Source organism: Sander lucioperca, chromosome 3, assembly GCF_008315115.2.
Source record: "Sander lucioperca isolate FBNREF2018 chromosome 3, SLUC_FBN_1.2, whole genome shotgun sequence".
Classification (NCBI taxonomy): domain Eukaryota; kingdom Metazoa; phylum Chordata; class Actinopteri; order Perciformes; family Percidae; genus Sander; species Sander lucioperca.
In genome coordinates, this window is record NC_050175.1 from 19,368,922 (window position 1) to 19,388,858 (window position 19,937).

The following is a 19,937-nucleotide window of genomic DNA, read 5'->3' on the forward strand; positions in this document are numbered from 1 at the left end:
AATCTTTAATAAAAAAAAAGAAAAAAAAAAAAAAAAAAAGAGCATAGCTCCAACAAGGCTAAATAAACATCTACATTTGTTTTTAAATGAAATAGGTTTAGATGTTTTTAAATTTCCTCTACATCTAGTCAAAATACACTTTTTTTTAAAAGAATACCTAAATCCTGGATTATGTGCAAGAATGAACTATGTACATTTTCAACGAAGTTTGAATCACCAAGACTAAATTATGGCTATATTAAATGCATATTGTTGCTGTAATATGTAATCAAAATGGCATAACAATATACTAATATGTTAACGTCTTCTAAATTTGGTTGCAATTGCACACTATGCAATTTGGCAATTGAATAGGAAAAGAATAATGCCATTATGTCATTCAAATATTACATATTTTGTGAATATTGAATGACATTTGGAGAGGTGGTAAAAAATGTGAAAATCTGTGTAGTCAAACACTGATGTGGTCTATATGAATATATAAATGGTAGACCAAGGAATTTTTAATTTTACTAGTTGGCTTACGGGCTCAGGAATAATCAGGATTGTATAAATTACCACACTGAGGCGCCATCTTTGGCCTACGGCCTTAGTTAAATGTTTTTGAGAAGAGGCAGACAAAACTGGTCTGAAAACATGACCCTCTTGGAGAAGGTAGTACTGATGACTGGTTGTGGAAATACAATGTACTGAATACTTCACAACAATTTATCCTACATTTGCATTTTAACAAATAAGAATGTGGATAGAGTCTATAGTTTAAAAAAAAAGGAAAATAAAATAACCGTAGTTCATCTCTAGAACTACTCAAAAAAGCACCTTCAAGGACTGAAGGGACACACAGACCAGGAGGTGCGTGTGAAAAACAAGGCACATAGGTGTATGGTTAAGTATTGTGAAATGGTTATGTACAAAATACGTTTATAGTGAAATGCTTTTTGATTCAAGAATTGCATATTCTGTTCTGTTTTCTTAAACTCATTAGCTTTAGCAGTCAAGTTAGATGTCTACGGTTCAAATAACTTGTGTCCTCTTGTAATAAATCCAAAACATAAAAAAAAAAAACTAAAAAAAAAAAAAACTAAATTCTTCTTAAGGCATTTAAGGTTGCTCCACACTGAATACTTGACTTGGCTGAGTATTGCTTATTGCTATTACTGCTCAGTCTTTTCATTGGTGTCACTCTCAGTATCTGGTGGTGCAGTTTTAGATATCGGAGCCGTTGGTGGTCTCGGTCTCCGATTGGACTGTCCGGACCTCTTGCCTCCGCGCTGGCTCTTGGCCATCTCAGCCTGCAGACTCTGACCATTCAGACTGAGATCCTGCAGAGCCTCCAGGGCCCGCTCTGCAGCCTGGGGGTCGCTGTAGTCCAGGAAGGCCCTGTGTTGAGCTCCCTGCCAGGTGAGCCTCAGTGGGGTGGCCTCCCTCTCTCTGAGGGCAGTTTTCAGCTCACTAACACGCAGCCCAGCAGGGATTCCCCCAAGGTAAACTGTGGTCACACTCAGAGGGAGCTTACGTTGAGACATGACTTCACCTCCACCCTCCTCTGGGCCCTTCTCCTTTATGTTCTCTCCTCTTTTCCCCTTTCCTCTGTCATTACCTCCCTCACCATCTCCTCGGCTTTCTTTCCTCACTCTAGTTGGGCGCCACTGTCTAGCTTTCTGTTCTGACTCTATTTTCTCCGGTTTGGATTCTCCCTCACCATCCTGCTGTATCTTCTGCCTTGGCCTCCGTCTGGTTTGCCTTTTGGGTTGACCGGTCTGCAGACCAGGCTCTGGTGCAACGGGCTCCGCCCCCAGTGTTACATCCTTTCCAGCCTCTTCCTCCAGAGCACGCAGCTTCTTCAGGATGGGGATCTTCTCCAGCTTTTCTGTGTCCAGCTGAAGACACAAAAACTGGCTCAGTAAGGCTGAAAAAGGGAAGGGTGTCCCACACACACACACACACACACACACACCAAACAAGTGGCCCTCTGAGCTATTGCACTATATACCTACGGATGAGTTAAATTAATAACCAAGCAAAAGTTGACAAATTATGCTATAGAAATACAACTATCTTTCTAGCAGCAGGACTCTTCACTTCCCAAGCAGTTAAAAATAAAGACAGCTCTCTTGATTTGTTGGGCCTGTAAGTGTCTTGGCAGCCTTTGATACAGACCAGTCCTGTAAAGGATATACGGGGCCATTGTTTTTACACTGGCCTGTTTGACCCGTCGTTCCCCTGCCCTTGCAGAGCCAAGCTGGCTGGGCAGAGGAGCCTTTGATGATCAGACATGGCCTTCCTGCCAGTGAGGTCACTGGGTCCTGTTTACTTACATGCATGTCTTAAGGAGCCCAGAGGTTACACACAAACTCTCCACACGTTAGGAAGAATGCCCCCATCATGTCTAATTAAAGAAATTATCAGGTGGAAAAACACTTAACATCTCTCTGCCAGTGAAATTTAAATATAGACAGAAAATAAAGTGCAATTTGAAAATTATACTCACAAATTGTTCAGTCTTTTATGTTTATAGGTTGCTATATGTCTAGGAGTATATACTGCATATGCACTGCATATAAAAACTAAAATGCTAACTCATATTATTGATTAATAGACTGAACAGAAAGACAAAAAGAATAATAATGTGATTAATGAGAGAAATGAAATGCATACAGAAGCACAATGAATATGGGAGTCCTCTGATGAGGTGTCGTGTCATTACACGTCCATTAGAGGGCAGTGTCGCTAAGCAGAGAGGCTAAATATTTTGTTAGGGGCTAAGGACAGAGCATCTCTGTTCAATAAGCTTTTTTCTGTTCCAGTTAAAGAGTCAAAGATTTATAGGTGTGCAAGAAGGTTACAGACAAAACTTGACAGCACAATTGGACAACAGCTGTCCAATAACACCTACTTTATAAACAAAATGAGCTGTTGTCTGTAACACCTTTCATTTTAAATGTTCAACACAAAAATGTTAACTACGATACATTTTATCATTAAAAATGTTAAAACTGTTAAAATGTAACCCAGATGCATATTGTCCGATAGAAGAGTGATATTTTTGTGTAATTTAAACCTGAGTGCTTAAAATGCAGTACAACAGGTTCTGATTCTGTAAAGATTATAATATTTTACATCTCAACTGGTTAAACCATCACATCAGGTATGCCAAACACACATTATTGAAGTCAATAATATAATCACCGACGTAGGCCGCAATGCCTCCATACCGTTTCTCATTCAATTATTTGTAAGACTGATCCATTCACGAAGGACTGAATCACTGATGGGTTGCTTTTATTGGAATGGTTGTAGTGTTTTTGTTTTGTTTTTTTAAATCCTTTTCCCATTTTTCGTGATATATTTTTTAAAACAACATTAAAAGCAATTAAACCTGAAAGTCTGACTTACAATATGCATGTATTGTGGACTTATGGTAGCACTAGACACAGTTCAGAGATGTTCCTTTGATTTACCTTAGTCCAGATGATTCCCTGTGGTTTGGGGATCTGGCAATCTGTTTTAATGACTCTGGTGGGTGTGAGGATGTAGTCCACAGTCAGGTCATGACTTTCTTTTAACTCCTCTGGAATGTCCATCACCTGAAAGCACAAATATCTCAATTAGCACCAAAACAACAGGTCAGTAATCATGTGTTTGAACAGACATTTTTAGTCACAATTTTATGAATCGAGAGAAGGAAATTATTGGTTTAAATCATATTTTCAAGTTTGTTGCTAGATACAACTTCTGAAATATGCATGTACTCACAGTGGTGTAACTTAAAAGACATTCGCAATTTGGGTCAGGCATTTGCCATTCTTGACATTTTACACACTACAACGCAAACTCATTAATCGAAAAACTATATACAATGATCTGGGGGTCCTCCCCGAGGAAATCTTGAGCATTAAACACTTCATTTCCTGCATTCTGGTGGTTTTTTTCTCCATCAATTTAAAGCGGATTGTCTTTATTTATGTAAAGGAAACACGGGTGACAATTCAAAATATAAAAATATAATGGAATATGATGCAGTAAGGCTCTCAGGCATTCTGTATTGCTTTCAAATATGTATTCTCCTGTAGATCAACTTTTCTTATTTAATGTTATCCCTGCTGAGTAAACACACATGTAGGCACGATATACTATTCCCTTCTTTTTGTATCTTTTGTTTGAGGAAGTAATTTCTTTAAATGTGCATGTTGCACCTGTTCATGTCAATTATACATTCATTTATTTGAATTCATTTATAACCACCTACATTTATAGCTCATATGCATTTCAGAAATATTTCTGCAAAATGTGCACATTCAAAACAAACCTATCCCATCCGTGTTCTCAGAAATTTGGAGAATAGTCATATTTTAATAAAAAAGAAATATTATGAGGATAGCTATAATTAAATGAGAATGAAGTCACAATGTTATTGCTCTGCTGATTTCTCATTCAGACCGCTGGTCTGACAGACACAGAGCCCTGTTTCGGACTTTGGATGAGACAAAGTTTAACAAAGCGGCTGTATGCTGCTCTTCTTAAAAGGAGGTGGAAAACTGAAGCTATGGTAGAAATACATGGAGCGACACGTCTGCCGCAGCATGCCCGCAGCAGAGTGCGTTCATTATAATCAACTGAAGCTGCTACACTGACCACGGAAGCCGCGCTGCTCACCTCTATTTTTACAGAGACAGTGGACGGATGGGTCTGCTTCAGAGCTGTGTGTGTTTGTGCCTGAACACGACGAGAAGACGGGTGGGCAGTGGGCGACTTTGGAGGCGGGCTGTAGGCTGCCCACCCAATCAGAAGTTAGAAACAGTACTGGTATTTTCTGTGCTATTTCTTCCATTGGCTGAACACATTTTCTTAACTTTTGATTGGGTGGGCAAGACACACATTTGGGTGGGCTGAGCCCACCCCTGCCCCTAGCTACCGCCGGCCTTGATTTCACCTGTACTGGACAAGATAAAGAAAATAATAAAAGTTCCATGACACAACATCATGTTCAGAACTCTGATGAAAAAGGAAACTAACCTGACAGTCATGGACAACAGTAACCACCACAGTAGACTCATCGACAGCTCCCATTAAGGCCATCATGCCATACTCCAAGTCAGCAAAGCCCTCTCCTTTTCCAATTCGCAAGCCTGCAGGGGAAAACAGGAGAACCTTTTTAAAAGGCAAGCTCTGCCAAATGTGATACAAAGAATAACAGTCTACATTAATCTGCGGTGTAGCAATTTCTTGGTTGGACTATATCACAGATCCACTTTGTGTATAAGGTCAAAAAAAACAGCACCTGCATCACATTCAATTTTTTAATAGAGAATACTGGAAAAACCGGATCTTAATCTAAAAACTGCACTGAATTAGAACACAATGACACATTGAGGGTGGCTGTAGTAATGTTTTCAATTCATAAAAATAACTAGACTGTTGGGAGCATGGATGACCCCTGTGCAACAAACGCTTAATGAGAACCATGTGGAGTGGTACTGAGAGCCATTTGGAAGTACTGTACATGCATTATGATAAACATGTCTGTTTCACCGCAGCACTGCATCACTTATCTCAGGCATTTTGAAAATGAGGATCGAAACGTATTGTGAGTGATGGGACAATTTACATGGAGGGCAGAGCACAGCAGAACCCACAAGGAGCAAAATGGATCCGATTATGCTCATCTGCCCCCATTCTCATTTCTGTTCTTCTTCACATCTCCCTGACAGGGTGTCCTGGTGCCTCAAATGGGCTAGAAACACATGAACTGATCACATCGCAATATTTAATGTCTTAAGGTCCTTTCAGTCTCCTGTCATTTTCAACAGTGTAGTAAACAACCATTATAGGATATCATTTTTCATCTTCCAAGTACTGGGTTAGCAGAGTCAGTATCTAATAACAGACCGAGTCTTTAGTCACAGTCAAATTGTGCTGCGCCTACTTTGCACAATACATAAGTATTGGATGGAATAAAATACTAATGATTTTGCTGCTCATAGAGTCTAACCAGTCATTAGTACTTAAACTAAAATTAATAATTTGTAAGTTATCTCAATCAGCACCGGCCACACGTGGCTTTAACTACTGTTAATTTATGGGTGAGGCGTGTGTTTTAATCTGGTCTTGTTCTGAGGCCTGTACTATGAATCAAGATTAACATGCCCTGGATTGATTTCAGTTACCCGGCTTCACCTAACATAAGTTATGTGGTTTACGTGGTCCCGCATAAACTGTGTCACGACGGTGGTTAACAACTAGTTCAAACAACCCAGGGTTTCCCAATCCAGCAACACGCGCGTTTACATAAAAGAGGCGGTGTTTGCGCAGCATGGCCAATCGCAAACATCTACCAGAGCCGCATATTTTACATAAGAAGAGCAAACTATAATTCTGCCCAGAAGACACGGTTTTACAGGCAAAACGCAATACAGTCGCTGCTTCCAATACAGGAAGGAAAGCTGGCAAAAAATAGCCAACACTGTAAATGCGTAAATCACAACACTTATCAATGTCACTTCCCAATCAGTCCGGCACAAGATCTGACCACAATTACACTTTTGCTTTCAATAAACTGTCGTTGCTTTAGCCTATTATTTCAGTTGCAACCCTGGCAGTGGGAAGCGATCGTGAGAGAAAATAAAATATAAAAACATAATTCAAACCGATGCGCGCACTGGCAATACACGGCTCAAGAAGCCGACAAATAGCCTATACGTAATTCGCTCCGCTGAAAATATATCTTTCATAAAAATACCCATCAGGGAATGTTAACGGGTTCTCTCTCTCTCTCTCTCTCTCTCTCTCGTCAGTAGGCGGTGCTTTTACACCGGTTGATCTCTAATCTCCAACATAACCTGCTCCCGAGCAGAGGCCTGTACTACGAATCAAGATCAACATTTCCTGGATTTATTCCAGTTACCCGGCTTCACTAACCCCAACAACCGCAATCCCGAGTAACCTGTGTCACGACGATGGTTAACAACTAGTTCAATCAACCCAGGGTTTCCCAATCCAGCGGCGCGCGCGTTCACATAAAAGAGGCGGTGTTTGCATGACCAATCACAATTTTACATAAGAGGAAATTATAATTCTACATAAATATGAATAACACAGACACGGTTTGCAGGCAAAGCGCAATACAGTCGCTGCTTCCTAAAACAGGAAGGAAAGCTGGCAATAAAATAGCCAACGCTGTAAATGCGTAAATCACAACGCTTATCAACATCACTTCCCCATCAGTCAGGACCAAGATCTGACCATAATTACACTTGTGCACTTTCCATAAACTGCCATTGCTTTAGCCTATTATTTCAGTTGCAACCCTGGCAGTGGGAAGCCATCGTGAGAGCAAATAAAATATATAAAAACATAATTCAAACTGATGTGAGCACTGGCAACACACGGCTCAAGAAGCTGAGCCGATATGTAATTCCCTCCCATTACAATCTATGTATTTCATAAATATACACATCAGTAGGGCTGCTCCCTCTTAGTCGATTAGTCGACTAATCGGTCGTTTTGGTCTTAGTCAACTAAGATTTCTTTAGTCGATTAGTCATGTTTTATGCTTTTTTCATGCTGAATGACTTATTTCCAAGAAACGTACAAGCACATCTCTGGTAAACACAAGAATTAAAGTGGTGCTTTTGCATGACTCTTTGCGGAGAAACTCAGATTTACAGATCTGTCGATTAAATCAACTAATCGATTAGTCGATACAATTGAATGAGTGTTAGTCGACTAAGAATTTCTTCAATCGAGCACAGCCCTACACATCAGGGATTGCTAACAGGGTTGTTGGTCTCTAAATGTTTTAACTTTTATGTGCACACCCCTTTCTCCCCCTCTCCCTCTCTCTCGCTCTCTGCGCACCGAGCTCCGCCTGATCGTCTAAGAACGGTGACGCCGTTATCAATCGAGTATTGATTGGTCAGTAGGCGGTGCTTTTACACCGGTTGATCTCTAATCTCCAACATAACCTGCTCCCGAGCAGGTTAGGCGTTCAGCATAAGTTACCACGATGATTGAACCCGGTAACAAGTGATCCACCTTCGTGATACAGAAAACCCTGGGTTGAACCTGAAGTTAGCTCGTTAACGCCAAATCTTGCTTCGTAGTACAGGCCTCAGGTTAGGTGTTCAGCATTAAGTTACCACGGCGATTTAACACGGTAACAAGTGATCCACCGTTGTGATACACAAAACCCTGGGTTGAACCTGAAGTTACCTCATTAACGCCAAATCTTGCTTCGTAGTACAGGGGCCTGATAAATTTGACTTTACTGTCCGTATGGGGAAATTGGTCTTTGGCTCACAACACTTTTGATCTACCATACTATATCCATAAATAGATAGATACATTATTAGGCATGAGTTTATACTAATTGGGCATCTGTTAGTGAGGCACATTTGCAATTTCTTTAGGCTCCCGATATTTAATTGAACTGGTATGGCGAGGAGGTAAATTGTTGGGTCACCTTTCTCTGACACCGCCACAGAGCCAACCACCACCAGGTCTACCTTCACCTTCGTATCCAGGTCAACGGGCACACTGAAGTCTTTCACACCCTGAAGGAAGAGGTTCAGAAGACAGGCAGAGAAGATAAAATAGGAATAGGTTAATGAATCATAATAAGATTCCGTGTTAAAATGTTCATGACAAATATGTAAAATCAGAAAGTTGAAACCTGAGAGGAAGAGCATATGCGTAGCTGCTCTTTGCTGGCCCCCTGGGGAGGAGTGATATTATTGAAAAGGCCGGTACGAAGACGAGGAGTTGGGACCAATAATTTTTTCTGCGCCTGTGAAAGATTATCCCAAAAATTAGCAAACAGACATTTACAGTTATTTAATGATAAGTACATTGATACTGGAGGGGGGGGGGGGGGTGATGGTGAAAATAAATATGTACAGTAGATGCAAAGCAATGATGTGTATGAAATGTCACTTCAAGAAGTGAACCAGAGGATGTAATACAGAAACTTACATACTTCTTTAGCAAGTTATGGAGTCTAAAAAAGGATTTGTAATCATTCCTCTTAAATAATTCTTCTGAGCTTCTAACACAATTTGTAAACAAATGTCTGTTATACAAAATGAGGAACTCTGGTTCCATGTGTGTGTTTCCATAATGAAGTGCTACCTCTAGCACTGCCAGCCGGGCACCTTCCAGAGGTTTATCAGGATCCACCTTCACCTCTGTGGCCTGGGTGAACACCTGCAGTTCAGACACCTTGGCACAGGCTGTGAAAGCACCCTGGTGGAGAGGAGAGTACAAGCTGACAGCAGTTGTTTTTTTCAGAGTCAACTTACTTCCAGAGTGACAAAACGCGTCTGCAACTGGGGCCTGTCTGGGTTTACTTTGACTGTCTGGCTGGACTTAAACTCCCGCAGGTCTGAAATCCTGTCGCATGCTTGAATTGCACCCTGGTCAGTAAGTACACAGTACTAGTAAGTACACAAAAGACCATTGAAGCATGCAGGACACCAATAATCATTCAAAATTCAAGAATGTCAGTCAAGAGCTGCTGTGAAAACCGCATACCCTGGTGTCATTACTGTAGCATTGATTTTACCCATACAGGCATTTACTTCCTAAAAAAAAACAAAAGTCTGTATGATCTCATTTTCAGATTCATACTTCTATTTTGGGTTTCTACTATAACATGTTTAGATACTTTAGTGTATAAAAAAAACAAACATTTTCCTCACTCTGTCAGTCTGAATATACCTGTATTCCCACTCTGTGTGAAACACCAGTCTCTTTAAGCCCCCCCCCCCCCCAAAAAAAGAAAGCTCAGTCTGCTCCAATTGGTCAGTGTTTCCATGTCTTCCATCGGCCTCTCACTGCAATGAGAGCACAGAGACTCACAGAGTGCAGATGTGGATATGTACAGTGCCTGACAAAAGTCTTGTCACTTATCCAAGTTGTAGGAACAACAAATAATAACTTGACTTGTAGTTGATCAATTGGAATCAGAAATGGTTTATATGAAAGGCAAAGGCTTCTGGATTATGCTTATTATACCAAAATAAAGTTTTGTATCATTCATTGAGTTTTATCATTGAATTAGGACAGAAAGGTCAGATTTGGCTTGGACAAAAGTCTTGTCGTGTCTTTATATGATTCAACCAATCACAGATTAGAGTTTCACCTGTGACAAATACTGTAATTAACACATTCCTGGGTGTGTATAAAAAGAACTCCAGCACACCAGACCTTCATGTGAAGTGCAACCTGACCTCTCACAACATGCCAAAGATTCAACCACAGACCAAAGTGCTGATCATCAACAGCCTGAAGACCAAGTCTGCTGCTGAGGTGGCAGACATCTTCAATGTATCCAAACGTCAAGTGGAAAGGATAAGAAAAAGATTTGAAGAAACTGGTGAAGTTCATGACAAGTCCAGGTCAGGCAGACCCCATAAGACAACTGTTCGAGAGGACCGTTTGTTGCTTCGACAGTCCAGGGCCAGCCCTTTTTCTGGGCTGGCCACCAGAAACCCCTGTATCTATAACAACAGTTTGTCGAATTCTCTCACGCAGTGGTCTCCATGGCTGAATTAGTGCTCACAAACCAGCATTAAACAGAAGACAACTAAAAAAAGTGTGTTGCATTTGCAAAGGCCCACAGCTTGGTGAAAGGATGGACAGTGGAAAAGTGGCAGAAGGTTGATTTTTCTTTTGAATCATCCATTGAACTGCATCCCAATTGCTGCAAATACTGCAGAAGACCTGTTGGAACCTGCATGGACCCAAGATTCACCCAGAAAACAGTCAAGTTTGGTGGAGGAAAAATCATGGTTTGGGGTTACATGCAGTATGGGGGTGTGCGAGAGATCTGCAGAGTGGATGGCAACATCAACAGCCTGAAGTATCAACAAATTATTGCTGCCCATTACATTCCAAACCACAAGAGAGGGCAAATTCTTCAGCAGGATGGCGCTCCTTGTCATACTTCAGCCTCCACATCAAAGTTCCTGAAAGCGAAGAAGGTCAAGGTGCTCCAGGATTGGCCAGCCCAGTCACCAGACATGAACATTATTGAGCATGTCTGGGGTAAGATAAAGGAGGAGGCTTGGAAGATGAAACCAACGAATCTTGATGAACTCTGGGAGTCCTGCAAGACTGCTTTCTTTGCTATTCCAGATGACTTCATCAATACGTTATTTGAGTCATTGCCGAGACGTATGGATGTAGTCCTCCAAGCTCATTTTCTTTTTCCCAAGGCACCATGACTTTACGTATGCTCTGATGTTATTGTAGCATGTTTGTGTATTCACAATAAAGTATAATTTCTACCGTACATTACTGTATTTTTGTATGCGACAAGACTTTTGTCCAAGCCAAATTTGACCTTTCTGTCCTAATTCAATGATAAAACTCAATGAATGATACAAAACTTTATTTTGGTATAATAAGCATAATCCAGAAGCCTTTGCCTTTCATGTAAGCCATTTCTGATTCCAATTGATCAACTACAAGTCAAGTTATTATTTGTTGTTCCTACAACTTAGATAAGAAACAAGACTTTTGTCAGGCACTGTATAGTTGTGACATCACAATCGTACAAAAGACGTGACGGTTCTTTTAAAGCCACCGTTTCTGAATACGGGCTGTGTACATTTCTCTGTGGATTGAGCATTTTTATACTTTCACAGTATTTATATATCACCCTGACCTGCTTTATAATAATAAAAAGACGTTATCTACACATTTACTTTCGCAACATATGGAACATAACAGAGCCTTGTGTTCATTTACATACCTGTTCAGTAAAAGATTACTTTGTTCAATAAATATATTTGCTTTAATTATGAAACTGAGCTTTATATTTATACATTCATATTTAGCTTAATGGTCTAGGAGTGACTGATCACAATAGCGTTTACTATGTAATTGCATAACTTATTGTTTTTGTCCTATTATATATTAGCTCTGTATGTGTGTGTGTGTGTGTGTGTGTGTGTACTCATATTTGTAATACATACTACCACGGAATGTACTGTCCTGTGTACACGTGCCCCCCATGCAAAATACAGTTAAGTATGAAATAAGCAGATACCAGCCTTCGCAACAATGTCGACAGTAATGCCACTGTATATTTGAGTTAACTGTTTAGTTGTCAGTGTATTAATGTTTGTCATAACTAGCTAGTTTCGTAGCAACACTGTGTTTGTCAGTTAAATTGCGTTAACCTACCTTGAAATTTGGGATTCTGTTGTGAACAGGCCTGGGGAAATTGGCCAGATTATTTTCTTCGATGTAGTCCCAAACTTTCTCACGAATGTCCCATTTCGTCGCTTCTAGAAGAGAAAATGAGACAGGCTTTTATGACCGACTCAAATTGAAGTAAACGCTAGCATTAGCCAAACATTTACAATGGCTACATTAGCATGAGTTGGCGTTTATTTATAGCCATAAAACAAAAGCCACTAAGATTTAACCGAATTAACTTCTATAACATGTTCTATTGTGTTATCTCGGGATATAAATTAGTATCTCCTACAACGGATCAGGCTTTATAACAACCTCACCACATAGCTAGCTAAACAAGACGACGCAGCATTAGCCAAACATTTACAAATGCTATACATTAGCATGAATCGACATTCATTTTTAACGACATAAGAAACGCCACAAACATTCAACCTACCCGGATTTATTTCTATAACAGGCGCCATTGTGGGTTTTGGTGATACAACTTAGTCTCTGCTACGACACTCAGTTACACTACACGGAGCAAAGTCTTACACGTGAGCTCGGTAACATAACACTGATGGAACAGCTGCTTGTCAGTGCTTATTGGTGCTACGGCGGCTCAGAAAAGTCAGTTTTAACTAATCGCGAAGCCGAACGCGTCAAGGCTTAACTGTAGTAAAAGCAATACGTTTAACAAAGCACTATATTACAGCACAGTTTTGAAATACCTGTTCTCACACCAGCAGCCGTTATCCTGTAAATGCACTCCACATTTTTAATGATTTTGTACAGTAGTTAGCGTAGCCAGTCTTTCATATCCTGTGGGGATAGGTCTGGTAATACGAGACAGGACTCATCGAGAATCTCCCAGCTCTCTGCCAATCACGGGAATGCATGGTACATGCATGGTCAGTGTGTGCGTGAGTTTGGTGGAGCAGAGGAGGGGGAGGTCTGGCCCACTAACGTAATTTCTGTTGTTGTTACCAGGGCTGTCGAGTAAGAGTAAGAGCCCTGTTTTCTGTAAGACATTACGACACGTGTAAGTTTTCTAGGCACTTTTCTTAGTGCTTTAATAAATCTGTAATGTGAGAACTTTACTCGTCTCCGACTAAGTGGAACATTGTGTACGCGTATGGACTACTGTGAATAAATGGACATTGGACACTGGACATTGATTTATTTTTAGCCCAGAGAGAACTGCGTTCAAAACAAGTTAGATAGGCCTATTAGTTTTGTTGAAAGTCAAAGATATGACTGCATTATTTTGTGGTGTATTTGGCCTTCTGCATGACTCTTGTGCGAATGAGCTGTACGAGCTGCAATTTGTTTCGTGCGTATGAAAAAAAGTCACACAAAATGGGATTTTAAGGAGTAAAATAATATAGAAGCTAAAAAGAAGAAAAACATAAAATTGAGGGCTTCTCAGTGATTGTAGGCTAACAATATTCAAACATTTGCTCATAAAAATATGATGTAGGCCTATTGCTAAACCTACCCAACACTAGCATATTTCTCAAATGAAATACATGCAGCTGTCAGAATGAGTAGTTGCATTGTGATCTTTACTTGTAGCATGTGTTACTCTACTTTCCTACTCTATTCTTCTAGATCTCGCAGGTGTGTGTGTGTGTGTGTGTGTGTGTGTGTGTGTGTGTGTGTGTGTGTGTCAAATGGATTTAGGAGTCTAGAACAGAGATGATATAGCTGAAAGAAGAGGATGGGCAGTGTCCCTGGTGAGGAAGGGACCAGTTCATAGAGTATAAACCAGCAGGATGGGGTTGTGGTTCAATGTGGGTCTTGCGTGGCAGCTGGTAGTTTTGATTGACACTCTAATTGTTGGTAGCCTGTTGTCAGTGAGGACAGTGTGGCCTTGTAGGAGGAATTAAAAGAAAAAAAGGTTTTATTTATAAATGTGCAGAAAAACCAGCTCATCCTAGAAGGTGAGGTAACTGGCCAGAAGCTGACATCATGTAGTAAAGTGAAGATGGATGCTTAGACTGCTGATGAACAGAGAATTTATGGATTGTAATGACAGATGAGGGCAAACAGGACTGGGCTCTGAGGAGCACCAGTGGAAAGAATACAGTATCCATACATGTTGCTATTCCTGTGTGGTCTGAAAATGTAATAAAGTAGTGGTTGCCATAGGTGTTCTGGTCAAAGGCTTTTTAGATCTGGATCCCCAGCTATTGCAAGTGTTTTGTCATTTACTCATTGTATAAAATTATTGTTCTACAGCAGGGATGGGTACAGATATTTGGAGGGGCTATTGCTCTAACCTGGAGCCTTGTGGTAGGGCTTCATGTTAAAGGACAATTCCGGCACAAAACAAACCTAGGGGTTAATAACAGATGTGTACCCACTTGATCGCTCTCTGGGACATTTTTTCATGCTAATCGAATGTGTTCGTAGCTTGAAAGAAGCTAGCGCGGACCGCTGATTAGCTTACAACGCTAGTATTTGGGGCACAGGGAAAGTAAAAACAAATCGCTATTTTGTACCACTAAAAAGGCTCAAAATATCACCAAACTTCAACGGTAGCATAATGAGGGTCCCTAAATGTTAACTGAAGCATTGAGAACATTTTAAGTGTACAGACAGTTTATTGAACGAAGAGCTGCGGGAGCTCCGTGAAAGGGCTACGAGAGAGAGTGAGCTACCGGTAGTCAATGCCGCAACACAGCCTCGTAGGGGAGACCGGGTAGGGTTGTAACACTTTTTTCTTCAGCACCTAAAACTACCTTTTTTTTTAGCTACACATCTGAACTTTTAGGCAAAGTACCCACATTTGTCTACTACAAATGGCAACAATTTAAATTTCTTCAACTATATCACAAACTTTGTGAGATGATGACAAATACAAGGTGGTCCTTTGTTACAACCTACCTCTACCAAGGGTACTCAAGTGATATGCCACAACAACAGTTTTATTTTAAATGAATGGCTGCAACAATAAAATATGTGTGAATATGGGGAGTGTATGTGCATGCACACGTGTGCGTTTGTGTGTGCATGTCTGTACGTGCACATTCATATGTGTGGTGTTTGTGTATGTAAGTGTGTGTATGTGTGCGTGTGTGAGTGAGAGCAAATTAACATAAAAATATTTACCCCATTCCACAGAACGAACAAATGAAATGCATTCTTTATCAGTTACAATGGTGACAAGAACAAACAAATGAAATGCATTCTTAAGTCACAATGGTGACAAGAAAAAACAAATTAAATGCATTGTTAATCAGAGTCAAAATGGTGACAAATGAAATTGGTCAGGCCTGGAGTGCATGCCTGGTGCACCCAAAAGCTACATAAAACATACTTGACCCACACTTGATGGTTGTAACACTTTCATAACACGTGTTACATCCTACCCCGCCACTGTTACCCATTGTTTAGCTAGCTGTATTAGCATGGTGCTTTGAAATTAGCAGAAGGTTGATACACCATTCTTTACTAGAGAAACTACAGTTTCACCTGATATAACTCATACAACATTATCTTCAACGGAAGAAGTACTAAACAAAATATTATCTTGTTATTTTTTTTTTACTTTCTTACCTCAGAATTAGATTTTCTGCTGTAGCTTCAGGAGAGATAGCAACACAGACTAGAAAACCTCCATGTGGGATCATAAAGGAAGCCTGAGGAAACTGAAACTGTCACATGACTCCTATCTTATCCCTGATTCATGGAATTGGTAGTGTTACAACTCACCCCGTGTTACAACTGTACCCGGTCTCCCCTACTTCGGGAAACTGGTGGTGTACCTGTGGACATTGTGAAGCTCTGGCCACCGAACAAGAGTGTCTGTGTTGCATGGAGTGGGACCTGTTGCGTCGCGACACCCAAGAGACGCAGTGTTTTGTACAGTCTGAAGATTTCCCCTCTCTGATAAACAGGGCCGTACTTGAAACTTTTTTCCATGTCCCGAAAATAAAATGGAGACGGCGACCCAGACCAGAGGGACCAGATGGACAGTTATCCACCGAGTAAGTACACTAGACAAGTTATGTTTTACATCTGTACTATTATTTCAGATATATTGAGCAAATTGCTTTTGATTTTAGTTTGCATCGCCAGCTGTAAGTCATGACTGGTTTTCATGACAGCGGCCACATGTAAACATGAACGTGAGTGTCTTTATAATCTATCTTTTCAATAAACTGTCTGTACACTTACAAAGTTCTCAATGCTTCGGTTAACATTTAGTGACCCTCATTAGGCTACCGTTGAAGTTTGGTGATATTTTGAGCCTTTTTAGTTGTACAAAATAGTGATTTGTTTTTACTTTCCCTGTGCCCCGAATACTAGCATTGTAAGCTAATCAGCGATCCGCGCTAGCTTCTTTCAAGCTACAAACACATTCGATTAGCATGAAAAAATGTCCCAGAGAACGATTGAGTGGGTACACATCTGTTATTAACCCCTAGGTTCATTTTGCGCCGGAATTGTCCTTTAAATAGAATGATTAGAATCAGAATTTTGTAACTTAAACAGTATGCTGTATTTTACGCTACTAAAAACACAACAGAACACTAGTGCAACCAGTTTGTGACCTTACTTCCTGGTTTTCTCCCATCATAACTACTATGGCCACTAGAGGCCAGCGCCACTATAAATGTAAATATAGGTCGTAATTGCACAAACGATTTTGGAAATTTTATTGGGGAATGACAGTCTCTTTAATATTTATTATCTCTCTTTCTGTGTTAAAGGTTACATGACACAAAGTGTGTTGATAACAGTTAATTACTTTTTAAAAATAGAAATTCTGAAACTCGTTGAAATCGATGTTGAAAATTCGCAAGTTCAAATCGATGTTGAAAATTCACAAGTTGAAATTGATGTTGGAAATTCGCAAGTTGAAATTGATGGAAAATTTCGAAAGTTGAAATCGATGTTGAAAGTTTGCAAGTTGAAATCATGTACGAAACCACAATGAAACCACATCCATCACAAACACTCCTGTGGGGCTTACCTTAGGCGCGTTTTGAACTCACATCTACTGAGTGTCAGTCAATGTCATTCCCTGCTGGACCATCTCTGGGGCTAAGAAAGAAGAAACATCATCTTCATCAACTTGCAAAGAAACAAAGTTTGTCTTTTCCTTCTGTTGCCCCTTAAACCTCTTAAACATGCAGATAATCCATTAAAAACAATAATCCATTAAAAACATTTTAAATGTGCTGCTAATCCTTAAAAAAAAGTTAACACTTTCCAAGACTTAACTGATAACCAATCAAAACCCTTTAATATAGTGTAATACATGTATCTAGCCATTGAATAACCTGAAACCTGCGTCACAGATGTCAACCAACTCTGTGAAGTTAACCTTAATTAAAATATTGTGATAAATTGTTAGTGCTTGATAGCTCAGTTGGAAGAGAAACTGTTCCACAGTCTTTAGGTTTTGAGGTCAAATCCCATCTTAGCCATTTGTTTTTCTGTTTCACAAAGGATTCTCTAATTGTGAAAAGCCTTTGCCTGAACTCATTTAAATGCATCAGAGGAAATCAGTCCCAACATGTTTCTGTCTTCTTTTAGGACGAGAAGTAAAAACATTTTATCAACTCACCAAACAGGAAGTGACTCATAACTCAACTAAAATGTCTCAGAGGATTTTGAACTTGCTGATGGAGGCCACAGTGATGTTTTCAACCTGGTCTCATGGGATATATGTACCTCTGTCCACGTTTTATTTGACATTATTTATTATAAAATCAACATTATTTTAATCTTTTTTTTTCGTGACGCTCAGCACAAATTTCAAACTAATGTATTTTAATTACAAGAAGCCTATATTTCATGCCTGCACCACATATTGTTTCTGTCAGAAAATGTACTCAACTTTACTAATGATGGACTGCCACAACAGGAAAAAAAGCTAATTCAAAAATAAAGACAACATTTATTTTCCAGATGGTTAACTGAGCCAATAAGGGAAATCGGGCTGTTGCCCGGGTAACATTAGCCTGTACCTGTGCATGTCCCGGTTCTACAGGCTTTTCATAAGCAACCTTAAAAATTCTGAAAGATCTGAACATTTGGATTTGGGTTTCAGATGAAGATGTGATGTCCATCTTCAGGTGGACCTCCGCTACCAGTATATGCATTTTAATTTATTGCATTTAAAAACAAAAACAAAAACAAAATTAATTTACCAGATGTGTTCAGTACACTTCCATTGTTTAGGTGTCAGTTAGACAAAAAAACTGAAGGAGAAAGGAGGAACACAGTGGTTGAACAGCAGCATGGTGCCTCTGTTGAAACACTGATATCCCAGTACTGGTTTTGTTTGCTGAGTTTTTACTAGATTTAATATATTTTCTGTTCCTATTTCTGTAGCTTCTGTCGTCTTTCTCTTCCTACAGTAAATCTTACTGTGAGTTAAACTGGAGCACCACCTTCAGGCCTTTATGTGTTGTGTGCTGCTGTTCAGCAGTAATTGAACTGCAGAGAATTATTATAAAAAATATAATGTCCACCCACTTTGACCTTCATCTTCTGCAGGTAGTTATCAATATTTACATCAGTATGTGTGTATAATCTGGATACTGCATTCCCATAAAAGAACCCCATCTCTTCACGGTGTACTTTAACTCCCTGAAATGACAACATTAAAGCTCTGCAGTCTGAATGTGAGCCCTTGTGGTGCTTGAGTCATGTTTCCCGCAGTCATACTGGTAAGGACTTTGCAGTGAAATTCCAGTGGATATAGTTGTGGTGGTTTTGAAGTAGTTGCAGATGGTCTGAAGTATCCCAGTAAAGCCAGAGGTCTTGGAGAACAAGAACTGTTTGACATTCTTCTACTGGTATTCAGAAAATGAGAAGAGTCCTCCTCTGCTGGTGAGCACTCTTCTATACAAGGAGCTATCAGACATGAGGGGGGAAAAACATTATACTTGTGAACTTATAAGGATCTTTGTCACTTAAATACATAACTGTCACAACTTTATTTAACTGGATACACATTGAATTAAAGTAAAGTGAATTAAACAAAGTTACACCATACAATCCAGCACTTAGTAAACATATGAGAATAGTACTTGTATTTGAAAAAAAAACAAACTGTGGTTTGCAGTATTAAAAAGGCGAAATATTTTAAAAATTCCAGTAACTTAATAATATAAACAGTAGGTACATAACAAGAAAAGTCATCTGTGGAAAAGGGCCTATAGTAGAGGTCCACAATTAAATCCTCAAATGTAAAGGACAGCGTTTGAAGGAGACTGATTTTGTTCTGTGATTTTATTAAATGAAAATACAGTATTCCTCCATCCTGCATGATATCATTCTGTGACATATGGATCAACATTTGTTTGTATTTTTTGTAACACTTTAGGTTACAGCCTGCAAGTTACAGTGTAATGTTTATGACAGTAAATGTTCTGGAACATTTATGAAGAAAACACTGAACACACAGCACAGCAACAAGAGTCTATAGCCATGCTAGCAGCTCTGTGAGTGTGAGGCTTTGTGCTTTGAGCTAAAATGCTAACGCCAGCATGCTAACATGCTCACAACGACAATGCTAACGAAAGAAAGCATACCAATATTCTATCGAAGGAAAATTAACTTTTTCACCCTTTTGTTATTTTACACATTACACACACAGGCCCTAAATACACACACATGCACAAACACCTATACCAACACATTGTCATAAACAGCCTGCCTATCCACAAGCATTAATGGAGATGTGTCAGAGCGAGGGGGCTGCCCATGGACAGGTGCCCTGAGCAAATGGGGGT

The 19,937-nt window shown here is 39.8% G+C and overlaps 1 protein-coding gene across 3 annotated transcripts; it reads right to left on the reverse strand.

The window, feature by feature from the left end:
- Positions 1-150: 150 nt before the first annotated feature.
- On the reverse strand, positions 151-12,903 carry mthfsd (methenyltetrahydrofolate synthetase domain containing). 3 transcript variants are annotated; one of them, XR_004896863.1, is made up of 9 exons: positions 12,641-12,903; positions 12,187-12,290; positions 9,127-9,240; positions 8,672-8,785; positions 8,462-8,552; positions 5,017-5,129; positions 3,462-3,587; positions 1,067-1,880; positions 151-1,022 (listed from the first exon to the last, which is right to left on the reverse strand). XR_004896863.1 is itself a non-coding variant. In XM_031314197.2 (8 exons), exons 1-8 carry the CDS (start codon positions 12,666-12,668, stop codon positions 1,155-1,157), a joined length of 1,416 nt encoding a protein of 471 aa, XP_031170057.1. In that variant the 5' UTR covers positions 12,669-12,903; the 3' UTR covers positions 151-1,154. The 3 variants fall into 3 exon arrangements, 1 of the variants encoding a protein (XP_031170057.1); XR_004896864.1 differs by having other exon boundaries at positions 1,060-1,880; XM_031314197.2 differs by having other exon boundaries at positions 151-1,880.
- Between the last annotated feature and the right edge of the window lie 7,034 nt (positions 12,904-19,937).

Coding starts and splice junctions, on each gene's coding strand:
- mthfsd (XM_031314197.2), bottom strand. CDS start 12,668: ATGGCGCCTGTTATAGAAATAAATCCGG. Junction 8,553..8,671: donor GCATATGCTCTTCCTCTCAG/GTTTCAACTTTC, acceptor CTCTTCCTTCAG/GGTGTGAAAGACTTCAGTGT. Junction 1,881..3,461: donor AGGGAATCATCTGGACTAAG/GTAAATCAAAGG, acceptor TTGTGTCTTCAG/CTGGACACAGAAAAGCTGGA.